The following is a 19683-nucleotide window of genomic DNA, read 5'->3' as shown; positions in this document are numbered from 1 at the left end:
TGCGTCCCGAGGCACTATACCTAAGGCGCCTTTGCGGGCCGTGTAAAAAGTGTGAGTCCGGCTGTTGTAGATTATGTGCTTATATGTAACTGAAGACACAAGGACTGTCTTAGTAAAAAATTATAGGTACGTAGCCCTACTAAAGAATTTCCTTGCCAATAACCTTGATATAATAGTCTTGATATTTTGTTTCGGGTTCCCATACTTTGCCAAAACAAGCTTGAAACATTAATTTTCTAATATAAATTTTAATTACTTACTCCATTGACTTTCATGACAATATTCAATTCCGATACGCGTGTGGTTTTGATTATTATTCCCAATTACAAGTTCAGTTGCATTTGCAATGCAAATGTAATTCGGCGGCTTACAAAATTTTAACACTATGTTATTGAAGTTATGTATCTTTTTAATAACGGTAAGTAGGTTTACCTATCCATCGTGTCCGTATCTACTTTCTTTTTATATATTTTGTAAATAACGTAAGTACAATTTTTCTTTAACGGTTATGTAGAATACAGGAATAACTAAACGAAATAAACAAACACGCCTATATCACGCCTATAGCCTGAGGTCACCAACTTTTCACCTCTGTGTTTCGTCGTAACAATCTATCGCCATATCGGGCACAAATTCTAGACGATAAGCTGCTAGAAAAAAAAACCTTTATCGGACTCTAGAATTTGAACCCGAGACCTCACTTCTGTCGTAACGTACACAATATAACTACGCCACTGAGGAAGTCAGGAATAACAGCTTTAAAAATATTAGTTTAACCTTTTCAATATTGTTCGCCTTGGATGTATATGATAAACAAATTTTACCCCGCCTCCATAAATGTTATCGAAACAATATAGGCAAATATAATAATATATAAACATCTTTATTAATCATAAATTGCACAACAGCCTTACAATTTCAACGTCAGCTCTGTTACTTTTTTTTTTCTTTTACGATCCTATAATTAGGTCCTTAATTACCTCAGTGAAATAGCTGATTAACGTAAGTAATTACCCCTAGGTTAGGAACCCAGGGTTTAACCACTTATTTATTTTAGCCAAACTGCAAACTGCATCTACGAATAATTATTTATTTATACAGCGGTCCTTCATTGTTACAGACCGTTCATGTCTATGGCTATCGCGGTCCAACGTTTAGATCTAGTAAGTGAAATTTATGCGTAATTATCTGGGTTTTGTAATTATCTTAGCTAAGGAGCTGTGGTGGAGGCGGTTGGAACTACGTTGATCACTATCCGGGCGGATACAAATATTCTACGAGTGATACTTATAAAGTATTGTGGTAACTTACGTACAGGTACACACCTAATCAACAATCAATATAATTGATACCTATAGGCAGGGCTTTTTTTGAGGGGCATGCAGTGCCCCTGATGGAAATTTCGAAAAAATCGAAACAATTGGCATTAAAAAGAAGGGAGAGGGTCACAAAACATTATGGACTTACCACTTTCAAGAATTAGCGTGACCCCAAAAAAGAAGGGACAAAAAAAGGCCGCCTGTGGGTATTTATCCCATTTAGACACGATTTGATTCCTTCTTTACCGTAGTTCGGTCACAGCGGCCAATTTCAACGGAGATCACCTAAGTATTACGCAGGAGATATTTTAGTGCACACGTATGTGCAATACACAGGTGCCCGCTCTGTTCTTTCACTCTTCAGTCCGGTGACACTGCAATCCGAAATGTCCGGAGATAGATCAGGCGCTGGACCTACGGATTTACGTGCTCTAAGCACGTGTAACACGTAGATAATTATCAGGAACCTATCAACAATTTAGAATGAATCATTATTTAAGCTTTATAAGTTTCCTAGTGGACCCAGTCTCTAATTCAAAATTCTCAACAGAGTTTAACAACTAGTAATACATACAATACAGAGCTCTATTACGAGACTGTGATTTAATACTTTCTGATAGTCAATACTGACATATATTCGCAGGTATTATGGAAGGTAATAAACCCATATTACGAATGCCGCCAGAGAATTCAGTTGAACAAATTGGTGAGCCTAACAAAGTTACTGGTTTATAGATTTTTTCATATATCATTCGTTTCCAGTTGTTATTTACTTTTATTATTTTCATAGCAAGACGGTTCCTTAATGTTATGACCTGATTATCTGTTACATATATCTGAGCCTTGTCATACCTCGTATTTACGTAAGAGTTTAAGGTATGTTGAAATTTCGTCGTGTTAGACATTTTGTTAGATTTTTCTCTTCACAATACACTGTAGACCTTAGGAGTATAATCAACAGTGTAGTTTAAACATAATGTTACGAGTATATCCTTGCATATTAGCCAGATTTAAGCCGACTAGTCTAGCGTCTAATTTGAGATAACTTTTAATGATGGATGGATTTTTACAAAAAATATTAGTAACTTCATGATCTCAGAGACATTAGGAAACGGGATTTCTATTGCTTTATTTTACATAAGTATGTATATAAATTGCATAAATATATAGGTACCAAATTGTTTGAAAATATAAAATTGCAGAAGACTAGGTACATATAGAATATCAACTAGGTATGTATAGCAATAGTTATGGGCCATACAATGAATGATCAGAGTGTAGAAGTCTATTATGCTTAGTGCAGTAGAATTAATAATATTTAAATTTTTTGTTAAAAGATAATTCCCCGGAAGAATCATTAGAAGTTGAGCCATTCTGGATTGAAGAACTGCGTCACAATATTAAGCAATTGGTTGAAAAATTAGGACACAAGAAAGCCAAAACACATATTAAGCAGCTGGTTAAAGGTAATTATTAAGATAGATCTATTATACATTAGAGGGTAAAAACAATTGATAGACATAGATATTAGATGTCGATGTTGTTTTATTGTAGTACAATTATCGTGCTAGGTTCTTGAGTAGAGTGATAATAAGTTTCGTTGCCAGATAATGCTCAGTATTAGCGTGGTCTGTTGCTGTGCCGGGTAAATGGTAAAGGCCTACCCCTAATGGCATAATATTGGATCTAACATAGCTGGTGAAATATGTGGATATATTTTTACTACTTCTGAAAATGGAAAAAGATTTGATACAAATTCTGTTTTGTTATATAAAACAATATTTATTAAACATATTTGCTATTCGCACACTGTATATTGAAAGGAGAAAAGTGTAGTCTACGTATCACGAAGTTCTATAAATAGGTGTGTTGTTTTTAAAGATATGATATAAATATAAGACTTGATGAGTAATTATATTGATGATATTACAGATGTTTTAAAATAGAAGTCATAACAATTGTAAATGAACTGAACTTCTTTAAAAAGTCATTTTTGTATTTCAGAAACTGAAGACAATAATAACGTATTATTGCATGTTGAAGGTAATATTATTATAATGTAAATGATTACATGAATTTGAAATATCAACATTATTTTATGTAAATAATTTTATTTTTAACTTAAACTCGACATTTAAGAAGAAAACACGATGGTTATTTGTGATTGATTGACTTAAATTGTAATTATTATTGCAGTATCTAGCGACGGTAAGTTATCAAAATGATATTATTATAAAGTAATACACTATGAATTTTGTGTACATTTTCTAGACTTCAAAATATGTATGCTGCTTAACATATAAAACAAAACACTAGCCTATTTTCACTTCCACTAAACGAAATAAAGTTATTATAGCCTTGATCAGTATTTGTACCTGATTATTTTACAGGTACCTCTGATATAAAATATAAGTATCATATGAGAGCTGCATATTTTGGTGAGTAGTTGCTGCTTTAAGTTTTATTATCCTGTGTTAGAACACGATAGCGGAATTGGGAATGGAACGGCTTGCCGAGATGAATGTTTGCAAGCAGTAAATGCCCTAAACGATGCGAGGCCCCAAGGGAAAGCCAAAAAAGGCGCGCAAGAACCGAGCGGAATCAAAAGCTCCAGGTTTTAATAGTTCCAACGGTAAGATCGAAAAAAAGGTCCTCCAAGGCGCCGTGCGAGGCCCCTGTAAGTCCCATGCTCGGGCAGTTGCTCGGTTCGCTTCCTCCTAAGGCCGCCTGTCTACAAGCTTAAAACCCAACGCACGCACCTCTGACTTTTCTAAAGTTATGTGAGTATTCTGTGTGAATTATCGCCTGCTTTAACGGTGACGGAAAATAACGCGAGAAGACCTGCATACTTTAGAAGTTATCTATAAGAATCTCTTAGTCTAAAAGGAGGCCCGTGCCCAGCAGTGGGATAGTATATAATACAAGGCTAATATCATCATCATAATCCTATGGTCTCGAAGAGAGTTATGGTTTAGGTACAGGCTACGCAGGCCTCCCAGGCATGGGTACCACTATGGCGCATCCAATAATGACACCGGAGCCAGACCCGCAATGGCTGGCAGATCTGAAGGTTTTCATCAAAGAGCTTATCGGGAGATACGGGAAGAGAAGACTGGATGAGTTCGTCACTCCTGTTATAAAAGGTATTTATCAGGTAGGAATCAGGTGGGACACAAACAAAGACTCGGTAGGCAGCAAGTTATTTTTCTCCTGTGTTTTTGTGATATGGGTGATAAGTGACACTTTGGAGTGTCAGGCAGGAGGTTAACCTATAGCTGTCCTAAGGTTTTCGAAATAACCCAAATATCCAGGATATGATTTATCTGTGTGTACAATTATATTTCAATCAGTTTAACGGTTTTGGTGTTTTCTCCTAACACCATTAAGGTACCTTCAGAGACTTCATTTTTAATGTTGGGATCAGGTCGTTCGCCTTACGGCTAGTATCATGGCTGTTCGTAAATAAAACAATCGGGCTTTGGAACGCTGGTGGTGGTATACATGTATCTACCCGGTTAGCGAACACCGTACACGTGTAAAACTTGTTAACCACACTATTAATATAGTGGTGCGCGTAAGCGTGCTGGGATCAGCTCATTCCCGGTTTCAAATAAGCCGGCATCGTTATTTCGACTGTCCAGAGATCTGATCTCTCGTCAGTCGATAGTCTAGCACAGTTGAGTCAGTTTGCCGAGGCAGTAGGTATATAAGAATCTATAAATATTATCTGCTGATGCAGATGATGATTCATCTTGAGGCATAAGTTGCTAAGTGTCTGAATGTTCAGTACTTATTTACAATTTCTGCATTATACTTTGAAACAAAACAAAACAATGCTTGAAATAGAAAATTTTATGCAACGTAATAAATTCTCCCGTTGATTTCTTATTTCAGCCATTCAAAAACAGTACAATATCATCATTAAAGATATAGATGGTAAGTATGCATGGTCATCAAAACTATATAATTTATCTATAGGATACCGTAAAGGGCCCGCGGCAAATTAATCGAATGGGCACCTCCTAAGATGAAAAGTCTGTAACTTTACCCGTAGTGGCGGTCTTAGCTAGCACAAGGCCTAGGGCAGGAGCAAAATAAGACCCCGATTAGGTAGAAATTCATGATGTGATCCAAAAAAAAACGTCCTCGGTAAAGGCATTGCGCGAAGTCCCTCGTAAAATTCCAACGGCCCTTTTGTAACTCGAGGCCCTGGGCACATCCCTTAGAACCCTTAAAACAAAAGAAATTAACATTTCACAAAATTTGGTGCCGTTGAAGCTGTAGCCCGTGACATTTGTCTCGTTTTACCACTATTATTACGCCAGTGGGTATCTACACATAAATAAAACTGACGCATCTGTAATTTCTTAATGAATGAAGATTATTCCATAATCTGAATGTAATCTTATGGATATTTTATTAATATTGAGTCCGTTTATTGCAGTTGATCACTATGGTAAGAAAAAGCTAAAATACCAATTTATATTATAACTATAATTCATTAAAATATTGTAAAATATCAAAATTGACTCAGTTTCGTGTAAACTCTTGTGTTCAAGATTTTAGAACTCTAATAAATTTTGTGCTTTTTTTTTTAGTTTTGTATTTTAAAAACATAATTTATAAGTTGATGGTTAGGTAATGATATTTATGTATGTACCTATGCATGAATGTATGTATGCACTTTGTATTTAGTACGTACCTATAAATAAAATTCTGTCTGTTCAGGTGAGGTTTTCGTGAATTATATCAAGAGAAGCCCCTTTCATTCTCCCTGTAAGTATTGTTAGGTATTTCTTATTGTTATTTTGCCGAGGGCGGAGAGCGCACTCAAATTAGCTGCAAGGAGCTGCATAACTTGTTCAACAAGGAGTCAATATAGGTAGATGTAGGTAGTGTTTAGAAAAGAAAAATTAACATTCTCCTGGTGTAAATACGGAAGATCAAATTTTATTTTTATTGTAATTTAAGAAAATTCATTAATCATTAACTTTTGGTAACCAGAGGTACAAATCTCCCCGATGTTTTTCCAGGATTAATAGTAATTCAAAAAAAGTAAAGTGAATTAGTATACTACAATTATAGAAAAAACTAAAGAATTTAAATACCCGGCAGTTTTTTACAATATTATTAATTATTTTACGAGTTAATTACTTTATAGTTTACCTGTCAGCTTCATGAATTATTTCTAAATTTCGAAATATTTCCCGTAGGAATAATTGTTTAACATAAATTTTAATACGAGATAGAATCTTTTTTCACAAGCATTAGGTAGGTTTTTGTATGATATACGGGGCAAATGAGCGTACGATTCACCTCATGGTAAGTGATCACCGTCTCTCTCAAACTTCTGCAGTACCAAGGGTATAGAGATGTGCTGCAGGCCTCTTCGAAATACGCCGTTTAATTTTATTTTATTACTAATTTATTTTGCTCTCTTTGCAGGGACATCGGGAAGAAAAAGACACACAAGGAAAAATCGCGAAAGTATTATATTTTATTAATAACAGTAGCATGTTTCTTGAGTCTGTAAAAGATCAATTCAATTATATTTCTGAGTTAAATATTATTTTTAGGTACCAGTGAATCTGATATCTCAGATCGAGAAGATATCAGAGGTGTTACCGAAATACCCATGGAAAAGAAATAGGATAATAAAACAATCCAAACATCTAATTTTAGTTTATGTTTTCCTGAATTTAATTCAAAATTTATTGATGTAGAGGAGAAAATACAACTGCCTCTATGCTGAGGTCGCGGGTTCTATCTCCTTGTCGGGTAAAGCGATATAAATACTGCTCAGTATTGCTACAAAGTTGAGAAAACATAAAGGACATGCCTTGTATGATTGTTTCTTTTTGCTAAAGTATAAGAGTAAATAGTAAGTAAGTATAGTAAGCCAAGACGAATGTCCGCAGGTTCGAATCCCAAGGGCACACACCTCTGACTTTTCTAAAAAATCATGTGTATGTATTCTTTGTGAATTTATCTTTCGCTTTAACGGTGAAGGAAAACAACTTGAGGAAACCTGTATACCTGAGAAATTTTCTATTAGGAATTTTCGAGGGTATGTGAAGTCTACCAATTCGCACTAGGCCAGCGTGGTGGACTAAGGCCTATTCCCTCTCAGTAGTAGAGGAGGCTCGTGCCCAACAGTGGGACAGTATATAATACAGGGCTGATATTATTATTACTCCGAAGTTGAGAAAACATGCCTTGTATGATTGCTTCTATTACCAAAGTATGAGAGTAAATGCTCAGGCACACATGTATAAAACCTGTTGTAGTGTGCGTAAAGATTATTTAAAGATTGGTAAAGCTGAAGAGTTTATATTTTGTTTGAACGCACTTATCTTTGAAATGACTGTTACAATTCTGAATTGTTTCAATATACAGAAATCTAGTAGCATCATCAGTGACGGCCTTAGGAGGGAGTGAAGGAGAGGGCGAATGGTACAATCACGCGGGATCACAGTTCGAATAGGCTTCAGGCTTAGACGAAGGACCTCGCGGGATTTTCCACCGAAGGTCATTTTTTTATTAACCCCCTGTTTACCAACGCATCTGAAGCATCTTAGCTACGAAACTGTTGAAATTGACACTAGCAAAGGACCCAAAGAAAAGGACCTCGCAAATATCTACCAAACGGAGCCTCACCTTTTTTAAAGCTGTCGCTGAGGTTCAAAATTCTTGACGTCTACATCGGCCTATTGAATCCGAGAACGGACATTAACGCGGGCGGAGCCGTGGATAAAACTTATATCATCAAATTATTACCAACAATAACCTTTAAATACACACAAATACATGTTTCGTAAGTATCAGAACTTCACAAGTCTACAAAAAGAAATATTATTTTCTTTGACGTCAGTTTTCGAGGCAGAGGTTTCCGTCGCGGTTTGACAAATGTTCCCGTTTATTGCAATCGGGATCAACGGCTTAACGCTCCCGCCCCGGGATATTAGCCACCCGGGCAAAGGGCGGTCGAGTTAACAGCGCGATTTTTAATACCACTTGATGCTATGTTGTATTTTTGTTGTCTTTTGAGTAGTTTTCTTACATGGAATTCTTAGTATCACAGATGAGGTTTCTGTAACTGTGGTTACGGTATTATATAAATTCTTAATTTGAATTATACTGATCGCATAATGGCTTGATGGGGCATCTGGCTTGGAATAGTAAAGTATAATCCGCATATAGTGGAAGTCAAAATATGTGTGACTTTTAAATGGCCAACTAGAGTGTAAATCGCTTTTTTTAGTTTTAAATAGTTTTTCAGAAACAATAAGAATAAAGGAAGTCGAATGTCTATTGTCCAGTCATTAACGGTAAAGTAAAACATCGTACATTCCTAATAATTCTCTATAAATATTACCAATATATGTTGAGTGTAAACTCGCACTAGGTGAGCATAATGGACCAAGGCCTGAGCCATCTCAGTAGTGCAAGAAACACGTGTCGAGCGATGCACACACACACTCACACCTTTAATATCCGAAGGGGTAGGCACAAGACCATGGTGGTTGGCACCGCTTTACATCGTGCGTATTTGTCCCATGGTGTGATATGGATTGAGCCTATCGCCATATCGCGCACGAATTTCAGACTCAAGGTTAGTAATTAGTAAAACAGTTAGTAAAACGCAATATCACTTTGGTCAATCTGGAGATCGAACCCGAGATCTCAGCATCAGTACCAGACCTGCAGTCGCAACATAATGCAACTACGCCACCGAGGCAGTCTAATCTGGCGGATAGTATACACAATAACTACTGATTTTTTACATAACAATCACAGTCCATCATACTACCCCGCCATTATGAGCTCCACAATAATTTCTCTCCAGCATAACCTTTTGTTTACGTAACATTCCACTCGATTATCCGAGATCTCGGCGCGAAATGAAATTGTGTGCACGTATTACAGCGTGAAAGAATATTATTCTTCGTTTTGATTAAATTTTTACTCGGCTCGAAGGCGCGGGATAGGTTTGTGATACCATGTTTAATGCTTGGCGACAAAACGAACACACGTTTCGTAATCACAAAATATAAGATTCGTGACAAATGTTATGAAAGGTATGAACGTGGATTGTGGCTTATATGGCTGTGTTTTTTTTTTGACTGCAGGCACCCTGCTGTCAACACTGGGGGAAATTAGGAACGAGATACTGGAATCCCCTAGGCTAGCGACTGCATGATGTCAGATGGACAGTAGGGAAGGAAATGGTGGAAGGATTGGCACTCTCTCGGTTGGGGGGAGGGGAGAAGGGAGGGAATGTTCGAGGGCCCATATAGGCTTCAATGTGAATTTCCAACCACTGCATACACACTTAACTCTACGTCTATAGCCGCGATAAATGTCCTCCGTGCATAGGCGTACATTCAGTGTAAGGACTGAGCTCGGGACGAGGGGATGTATATCGCTATGTTTAACCTAGTTATGGAAGGTTTTGTAAGTTTTATATTCGTTCGAATTCGAAACTCAGATAAGTGGGATAAGGAAAAGAGGGAGAAAAAGACTAAATACGAATCATGTTATCAAACACAATATCTTCCTGCCCTTATCTAATTTGAATCTAGTAGGTACTCTTATACTCTGAACAATTACCTAGTTAGGTACTACTGGTTGCCTGCCAGATTTCAACCCTATAAGCGATAAAAATCATAGAGATTGACACATCATGCTACAAAAAATATCGCACTTTTCACAGAACCAGGAATATACAAAGCATGTATTAGCGGTCAATTTAGCAAGCTCGCTATGCCACGCCACGACCATTATTAAAGGGACGCGTTGTGCCGCTGACATGACAATGCGGCTATTCAATGTTTACAGCAGTACATTTTCGGCCAAAAACTTAGATTCATCCGAGAAAATATACAAAATTTGGTGATAGGTTTTCGTATGTAGGTTGATATAGATAAAAATGACTCTTACAACAGTACATTTTCGGCCAAAAAATTAGATTCATCCGAGAAAATATACGAAAATTGTAAAATTTCGTATGCAGGCTGTAATGGATAAAAATGGCTTTTTATTGCGTCTCGGTTGTTTTTATGTTGACTTAACTTGTTATGTTTAAACGTAACGAACATAGCGCGTGGCACCGAAAGCAATATAATATGAGGTAAGCCTTGAAACGCTACTGTTAACAGACAAGAGTGGCAGTTATTATCATGCGTGTAAGCTAATTATGTCATTTACAGAAAGAAAAACTGCAGTAACTTTTAACCTATAGATAAAATTAGGAATGAAATGACTCCTGTTAGTATTCTATAGCTCAGTTGTTCCTAGCCTTTTTAATATTGCTACTTCTGTGACCTATGTGAAAAACTAAAAATATAAGCAATTATAAAAATCTTTCTTAATCATAAATTGCACAACAGCTTTACAATTTTAACGTCAGCTCTGTTACGTTTTTTTTTTTATTTTACGGTCCTTTAATAACATTCTTTCTTACCCCTGTGAAATAGCTGATTTACCCCCGCGAGAGCAATTACCCCCAGGTTAGGGACCCAGGCTATAGCTATTATAATTTAAATGAAAAAAAAAAACAATTCAGTGGTGTCACTTTCGTTTCATAGCTGTAAAGTTAAAACGTACGAACCTAACATAAATGCTAATAAAAAATTATCTCCGCACCGCGAGTGTGCATCGATTAAACACAATGTCAAAAGAATGGCCAACGCTGCACGCATACAGATGGCGCGGAAATTGTGTTGTTATGTTTGTACATTTGAGTAGTATCTGTTTTTATGTCAGCTACTGTATTATGCTCGAGTTAATTCCAACATAGGATATGAAAATTCTGTCGTTATCCTGGTGTGACTGATGTGTTAAAATTATACTCGCTGGTGGTAGGATATGTTTTATATCCGCCCAGATAGCGACCACCGTACACAAGGTGTTAAAACCCGGCATAGTGGCCATCGTGTGTCGCTTCCGGGATCAGCCTGTGTACACCTGGTTCCACTAGGCCATCATAATTGTGACGATTGCGAGGTGTAGTCATCTCTCGTCAGTCCACATTCTATTGGACCCCACTAACATCAGGTGCGTAGGGTCATTTTCCCGTGCACGTATTAAGAAAACCTAGCATTTTAAGTGTCTTTCAAACGTAATGGCACGATAGATACCTATATTTGTTGCTCAAAAATCATAGAAGGCACGTTAGTTTTCTTTAACCCCATCATTTTTTTAGTTTGTAAAAAGAACAAATAGTTCATGTGGAGGATTATAATAGCCACCGTGAAATAGCAGAGAAGAACTTTTGAGAGCAATAACACACACATATATTTTCAACCTTATTAGCATTACATATTTATACCTTATTAGCATTAGCATCATATTATACTACTAAACCTTGATCATAATATTCTGTCAAGAATGATAGGTATATGTGCATATATGATACATATATTAGTTAGATTTAAAAAAATAGTATCTAAGTTAATTTTGACTTCTAGTTTTTTCGTGAATTAAGTGAGGTACTAACAAACCATTTATATATAATATTCATGCATAAACAACATATTCATATATTTATATTGTTCCGTTATATTATGGGTAGTAAATTCGTGTAAACAAAGGGTAACATGTTTTGGGCACGCACCATATTTTACGAGACATCGTCTGAGAATCTAATGTTATATTTTACGGATTATGAACCTAAGGCTTATGAACGATGCTTATGAACAAAAGTATAATAAAATATTTTTTATAAGGACACAGCATAATGACCCCCCTGAACCTGATGGTAAGTGGAGTGGGGTTCAATAGAATGTAGACTGACGAGAGATGATTACCCCTCGGTAATCGACACAATTATGCCGGCCTGTCGGAACCGGATATACACAGGCTGAATGCTGATTCCGGAACACTTACGTGTACCTTTATGGTGATTTTTAACGCTTTGTGTAAGATGGTCACTATCCGAGCGAATATAAAATATATCCTACCTAATAATATTTAACATGTAATTATAAACAACTAAAATACACACTATTATAATACCCGCTTGGACCTTTCACTGCTAAAGGGCCGCCAGTATAAAGTTTGTGGATTCTGGTAGAAAATACAATGATACTAAAAAACAACCTAACCTAACCTAACCTGACGATTCTCGTTAAATAATTTTACATAAATGATACAATCCTTACAAAAAATCTAACTATTTAATAAAGCCCTGCCACATATTATATCTCTATTTTTCTGACATTGACCGCTGTGTGTCAGACTTCATTCGACGTCAGTATCAGATGTCCTAACGCTGAAAAAGTTGACGTCAAACTATCGTTTGTCATGGCTACATTCTTGTGTTAACTTACTATAAATTACTGGCTTGTTTGCAATATATTGGCGATAATTGGTTCCGTACAAATTAGATAAACTTACCATGAGTTTGGTATTTGATAAGTTATTTATTTGTAGACGTACAAGAGGATACAGTAGTAAAAAAAATTATGAATGCATAATATGTTAATACAACAGATTACTTTAATATTCACAGCGTTGCGTGTTTGTATAAAATAAGCGTCTAGGCTAGATTTCGATGGCTCCTACGTATATAATCGTATCCCACAATTTTGCTGTTTTTACTTTTTTGTATTTTCTAAATGAACTAGATGAGTTCCATGAACTGTGTAAATTTGAAAGTCAAATATTGAAAATTAAGTATTTTAGATTTCCGTTTTCTATCGTATGTTGTTTTTGCATGCGACGTAACTGATCGTAATTACTTTGGCCACATTTTACGAGGGAGAAGGGTCAAGCGCCGCGCATCGTATGTATCACTTACCGGTCGATACGTTGAGCATACGCATGTTCGAACCTAAAATATTAGTTTAACTTGATGTGAGCATTATTGATTGGTTCTACTAGAAATATGTAATTACATATTTCTACCTATCAAGAAGTATTCACGAACACAAAAACTCTGTGTTATTTGTTTGTGGATTGGTTTAAAATGACGACAATGTTTGTAACGTTGTAAATAAAAATGAAGAGGATCATTGCATTTCAAACAATTACACTGAAAATAGGCTATTGGGTAAGTCTTTTTGAATTATATTTGTAATATTTACGCTGTTTATTATAAAATACAATTTTTAGTAATACTTATTAATCAAATCATGTAAGAATATGGTTAGTAACACTTACGATTATGTACGTTGTTTTTGTTTTTAAAATTATATCGCATGTAACACATACATTTTTTACATCGATCATTATCGAAAGTTATTTATCGTATCTAATACATGCAATATTTTACTTAGTTCGCACAAAAGTGTTTACTATCGTATTTATAACTTAATATAATTTACGTCGCTCTATCTCTTATCGTAAGTATCAATACAATAGTATACATGGACCTCAACAAAAATAATGCTGTCTTATGTCAGTTTTTTATGTTTCAGACTCTCCGTTACCAGCCAGGACCGACCTTATTGAAATTTCAGCCCTTTCTGAACTCTTGGGCGAAGATTTTGAAAGTATATCACCAACATTAACGACTTTAACTACTTTTGATATTATCTATGAGGTTATTTAAAAATTCGGTATTATTATTATTATTTTATTATTGATGGATTTTGTATGGTGATTGTTTTTCTCCATACAAAGTAAATGAGATGAATCATGTAAATTTTCTTGATTTTAAGTTGACATTACAAGATAAAAATTGGTGAAAATTTTGCAGGGTAATACTGTTCAGTGGTCTAAGATTAAAGAATTAAAACTACTAGCTTTAATATCATTCTACATAAATATGACTGATGAACAGAAGTATATGACAATTGTTCATAACATAATTCTACCCATAGGGGTAGAGAGAGACTATGGATTGCCATTTTGAAAGATGCTGACATACTTCTCTCGCTTTCTCCACCTTCATCAATCTTTTCATGCATTCCCGCCGGTTCCGGGTACTTTTGACCTGACCTATACTAAGAATGTCAGATATCTGACATTCAAAGGTACGGTGCGGTCGACCCCTATCAGCTCTTCCATCCACATTCGCCTTATAGACCGTCTTTGTCAGTCTCTTATCATCCATCCTCTTCAAATGCCCAAACCACCTTAAACCGTATGAAAATTGTGACGAAAATGAATACCATACCGCTTAATATATGGCCAATGAATTGTAGTAAATCCAATTTACTACAATTCATTTGATTTGATTTGATTAGTCTTTGTACTAGTGGTGTCATTTCAAAAATTCACCACAGTTTTTACAAAGGCCTTTCATTAGAACCTTCATCCTCTCGATATCGAGAGAGAGACTTATGAGAAGGATTCAGAATAAGACATCATTATCTTCTCAAACCGTTATAGAAGATACCGATTGTTCCTTATGACAGTTACGAGATCTTTTTTATTCTTGATTTTAAGATTATCTTAAGTACAGTAAATCATGTGATACTAATCCTTGACACTTAAAATGATCTATGTAATTATTATTTCATTTTTATTTTACATTTTATATACGTAAAATGTGTAAAGGGCATTCTCTACCAGTTAACCTTTGTGTGATGGAGTCATGAAGGCAATAAAGATAAGTGTAAAAAATATAATATGGGATGAATAAAAATTGTTAAAAATAATAAAATAAATGTTAAATGTTAAAAAAATGTTATAAATAAAAGTATAACTACACGGACATACATATGTTAAGCAACAGCAGTAGAACCTTAGCTTTGGATGCAAAACGATTCGTGGTCGTCCTAATATCGAGTGAGAGTGCATTCCGGAGAAGAATGGATTGATTTGCAAAGGAAGAGGTGAGTAAAGTCGAAACTGTGAGAGGGACACTTAACTAGAAGATTGTTTGAAGAGCGAAGGTTTTTATTATGAGTACTACTTAGGTACTGGAATTGAGAAGGTAATTAGGAAGGAGACTTGGGATGTGAAAGTATAGAGAAAGTATAGTGAGTGCCCGCAAAGAACGGCGTTGACGTATGGGCAGCCATTTCAACTGTGAGCGGTAGGAAGACACATGGTCGTATTTACGGAGATTCAAAATGAATCGAATGCAGTTATTCAGGAGGCAGTCAAGTTCATTGAATTGGTCTGCATTCAGATCAAAATAGCACGCATCACCGTAGTCTATTATAGAAAAGATAAGGGATTGCACAGGCGTTGCCTTAGTTTTGGTAGGGAGAAAGTTTTACAAACGATAAAGAGCACGCAGAGTACTCATAACTTACTGGCAAACAGAGTTTATTATGTTATGTTTTTATATGATATTAAATAAGCTTTTAAATGATTTTAGATAGCCATTATTACTATTTTTACGGGTTAATGTTCCTCATAAAAGTTACCTACTAAATCTTTCTTGTAACGACTGTTAAAACCTCATTAATAAAAAGATTATTACGTAAATTGTGATGCTCAATTATAATACTGCCAATCTATACATAATAAATATCAAGTATATTAATTAAACTTTTATACCTAGATGTCATTGTGATTCTAGAAAATTAAGGGTAATGAAAGGGTCACTTTGTTTATTTAAGATAACATTTAGTTCCATGTTTCATGTACGTAGGTAAAAAAAAATTACCTATACATTTGTTACATACATTTCAACTTGTATACCCAGAAAAAAACGAGAAATTGTGTGTTAATTTCATAATTATCTTTGGCTATTTATTACTGTATAAGAATAGTACCAACCTAAATACTTTATAATAAATATAACTTAAGGTAAAATTTACTGTTTTTATTTAAACTTATTTTAACTATTAAACTATTATATTAAAAATCCGGCTTATTTAATATAATATTATAATATAAATACATTTTTGATCACCTAATCATCACATACACTAATCAAGTAAGTTTACAATGTACTACGCAGTTAATAATGGCATGTATGTGTTACGTCTCAATTTTACTTTAATAAGATCACTGTATACTACCGTAACTTTTATATACGATATTTTTATAAAAAAATAAGCAGGCGTAAAAAATCGTAAGTAGCACTTACTATTTTTTTACCATACGCATATCCGACAGAAATAATCGTAACTGCAATATTTAAAAAACTACAAATAATTAATATTTTGTTCCTACTCTATATTGTGCCTCCCTAGATCATCTATGCATAGATTAAATTTCAAAACAAAAGGGTTAAAATTAACGATACGATGCAAGAAAACACCTTTAAACCTCTGTCCTGAAAAAAGTGCAAAACAAACATACGATTATATACGTAGGAGCCATCGATTTGACCATGTTATTTTTATTTATAAAAGTGGCTATTCAGTAGAGTGCCTTAACACAATGCTGTAACTATTATTTATTTGGGTACATATATTATATACTTTTTTACATCGGGCTTACCGCCAAGAGTTTTAAAAATATCGAATGACCTCCCTAGTCTCAACACCAAATGAACATAGCGAATAAAAAACGAACGATTGCAAACTTTACTGTTGTGCATACTAATGTCGCATGGCTCTTATACCGAACACATATTTCTAGTATTATTAAAATATTACCTCCTTAAAATTTTATTTTAAATGAAAAATGAGTCTTTTATTTTAAAATTTTACTTCACTCACGGTTTCGACGACGTGGATTTAGGTTTATGACAAATCTGTAAAACGTGAAAGCATTCCTTTTTTTAATGCAGGCTACACGTCTATATATTTTTTTAAATTATGGGTATTTATAAGCGGGCAATCGAAATAACTTTGTAATGCTGATGACCCATTGGTCGTGTGCCAGCTTGAAATTATAATAAAAAATCGTAAAGTCGCGTACCGCAAACGGACGGTTGACATTACGAAGTTTCGAGTATCCATAATGCTTTTTCAATTTGATTACTTGATTCATTGTGTTGAATTGTTATTGACAAGTATGTGTGTAAATTGTTAATAAACCAATTTAACTGTCATTTAAGGGCTCCATTTTAATAAAAACACTCGCTATTTCACGCTACGGTATCCTATTTTCGGGTTCGTAACTTTTGATAAATGACGCTGGCCCTCGCATTTCACCGATAGGTTGCGTAACTATGAACAAGTTCATAAAGGGAGTTTTGATCTTCATTGTGTGTGATAGAGGACTATACTTTAGTCTATACTGGAACATTACCAGGCGACAAAATAATAATAAAAGCTGCGATAGCCTAGTTGGGTGTGGAACGGACTGCCGAGACGAATGACTTCAATTTCAAATCCTAATGGCACACACCTCTGATTTTTCTACAAAATTATGTGTGCATTCTTTGTGAATTATCGCTTGCTTTAACGGTGAAGGAAAACATCGTGAGGAAACCTGAGAAATTCTCTATAGAAATTTTGAGGGTGTGTGGAGTCTACCAATCCGCACTAGGCTAGCGTGGTGGACTGAGGTCTAATCCCTCTTAGTAGTAGAGGAGGCCCGTGCCCAGCAATGGGACAGTACCTATATAATATAGAATTTAAAACATTATGATAAAGACTTAGCCCGCTGTGAACAGTCATTATTTGGGTTCGAACTGCAAACTCCTGGTCGGATCATCAAAATAATGGGATTTTATGACGCAAATACCACGTGTGTTATCAAGTATGTAATTTCAACTACAAATTCCGTGTATACTCAAGATCATTACTTTAAAAGTAGCAATTGTTACACGACCCACTAAATAAACCCTTTTGCACCAAATGACGGAGATAGACAATAAAATAAATGTTACACATGAAAGTACGAAATAACGAGCGCTCCTGTTTCTATTGTGAAAGGTAACCATACAAACAGGACCGATTCCGACAGGTTTTGAAGGGCCTTATGTATCGACTTATAATTGTCAATCAAATAAAAGATTTTCGTAAAATCCTACTAATATTATAAACGCGAATGATGAATGTATGATTGTTCCTCTTTCACGAAAAAACGACTAAACAGATTTGGATGAAACTTTACAGTAATGTTGGTTATACATCAGAATAACGCATAGAGTACAATTTATAATGATTTTATGTAATTTGGTCATAATGTAACGATACATATCAAGTAAGACGGAAAAAATATCTCAGATAACTCCTTCACGCGGGCGAAGCCGCAAGCAAAAGCTAGTAAAAATATAAAACTAGAATGAATATGACAGTTAAAGTGATAAAATTGACAATAATTTGTCCCATTTTTTAAAAACTAGTTTATACTATTGGTGATAGGTCTCCCATATGTGAGAGTCCGCCTGGTTAGCTACCACCGCAATGTCTATTTCTGCTGCCAAGCAGCAGTTCACGGTTGTGCTCCAGGATATTGTAACCAGTGTAACTAATGAACTTAATAAGACTTAACATGTCATGTCTTAGAATGGCGAGCGCAGTGGAATACCAAACAATACTTTGTAATTCAAGGTGTTGAATGGTGTTTCTTTTCTGTTTATAGGCGATCGTATCGCTTAACATCAAGCAAACGGTAAGCTCGTCTCGTCGCTCAAATCAATAAAAATCATATGTATAAATATTAAAAAGAAAAAATATCTGACGATAGGTACACCGAACTTAAATAAACCAGCTATATGTAAGGACGAAAAAAAACTTGAAAGAAATGTTAAGTATTTGCAGGCCTCAGTTGGTAGCCTATTATTCCCAAATTGATTATACTTAGTTAAAGTGTTATGACCTAACTTAGCAGCTGTAATTTTAGACCGCCGGCAAGAACTCTCAGAGGTTTAAAGTGGCTTAAGGTTTATTAGCTCTCCAGCTTGATTGTTTACCAGAAAAGTTTGCAGTAACGGGAGTTTTTATCCGGTATTATAACTACGATGTTTAAGTCTTGTTGTTATTTCACATATTACTGCCTAATACTCGCGTTTTGTTTAATACCTTGTGAGTTTATTTTTGTTATATAATTTAAATAAAACTAATTTACGGATTTTTTTCCTGGGAGGGATAGGCATAGGCGCAACGAGTGCACCCACTTTTCGCCGTGCGTATTTCGTCCTATGAGGTGACAGGGTGCAAGCGTATCGTCGTATCATACACAGATTCCAGATTTCGGGTTGATAAGCCCTATCGGACCCGAGACCTCAGCACTGCAGGCGTACTGTAATACAACTTAACCAGTGAAGGAATTTTATGAAACAAAAATACACAAAGCTAGTAACTCAAATGCACTTTCGTATGTGAGAGAATGACTAGTACATAGTAGATACACCAGGATGCTCAAAATTTTTCGCTTAAATATTTAAGTGGCCTTAAGATTTCTGTACGAGTATAAACTGAGTATAAATAGCGTGGCCTTTAAAACTTTACAGAACGTGAGCGAACCTTCGGAAACACCAATTTGGTTTCTATTTACGAACGAACTTCATAATGCAGTTGTTAGACACTTCATAGGTTTTTGGAGCGTGGACTTGATTTAGACG

At 35.3% G+C, this 19683-nt stretch overlaps 1 protein-coding gene across 3 annotated transcripts; it reads left to right on the top strand.

Annotated features, from left to right (window-relative positions):
* Positions 1-279: 279 nt before the first annotated feature.
* Positions 280-6995, top strand: LOC115453571. Of its 3 annotated transcripts, none has more exons than XM_037440125.1 (13): positions 280-418; positions 1121-1163; positions 1963-2025; positions 2657-2785; positions 3324-3362; positions 3516-3527; positions 3710-3757; positions 4295-4462; positions 5214-5255; positions 5764-5775; positions 6048-6095; positions 6765-6806; positions 6896-6995. In XM_037440125.1, the coding sequence occupies exons 1-13, from the start codon at positions 386-388 to the stop codon at positions 6967-6969; spliced, it is 753 nt and encodes a 250-aa protein (XP_037296022.1). In that variant the 5' UTR covers positions 280-385; the 3' UTR covers positions 6970-6995. The 3 variants fall into 3 exon arrangements, with proteins under 3 accessions (XP_037296022.1, XP_037296021.1, XP_030038136.2); XM_037440124.1 differs by having other exon boundaries at positions 4280-4462; XM_030182276.2 differs by lacking the exon at positions 1963-2025 and having other exon boundaries at positions 4280-4462.
* Positions 6996-19683: the final 12688 nt, after the last annotated feature.

This window comes from Manduca sexta, chromosome 18, assembly GCF_014839805.1.
Source record: "Manduca sexta isolate Smith_Timp_Sample1 chromosome 18, JHU_Msex_v1.0, whole genome shotgun sequence".
NCBI classification, from domain to species: Eukaryota; Metazoa; Arthropoda; class Insecta; order Lepidoptera; family Sphingidae; genus Manduca; species Manduca sexta.
The sequence above is the reverse complement of the archived record's forward strand: the minus strand, read 5'-3'. Positions and strand labels throughout refer to the sequence as shown.

Excerpts from the sequence above, each read along its gene's own strand:
- LOC115453571 (XM_037440124.1), top strand. The coding sequence starts at position 386 with ATGTTATTGAAGTTATGTATCTTTTTAATAACG. Across the intron at positions 419-1,120 it reads TATGTATCTTTTTAATAACG|ACCGTTCATGTCTATGGCTA; the intron begins GTAAGTAGGTTT and ends TCATTGTTACAG. Across the intron at positions 2,786-3,323 it reads TATTAAGCAGCTGGTTAAAG|AAACTGAAGACAATAATAAC; the intron begins GTAATTATTAAG and ends TTTGTATTTCAG.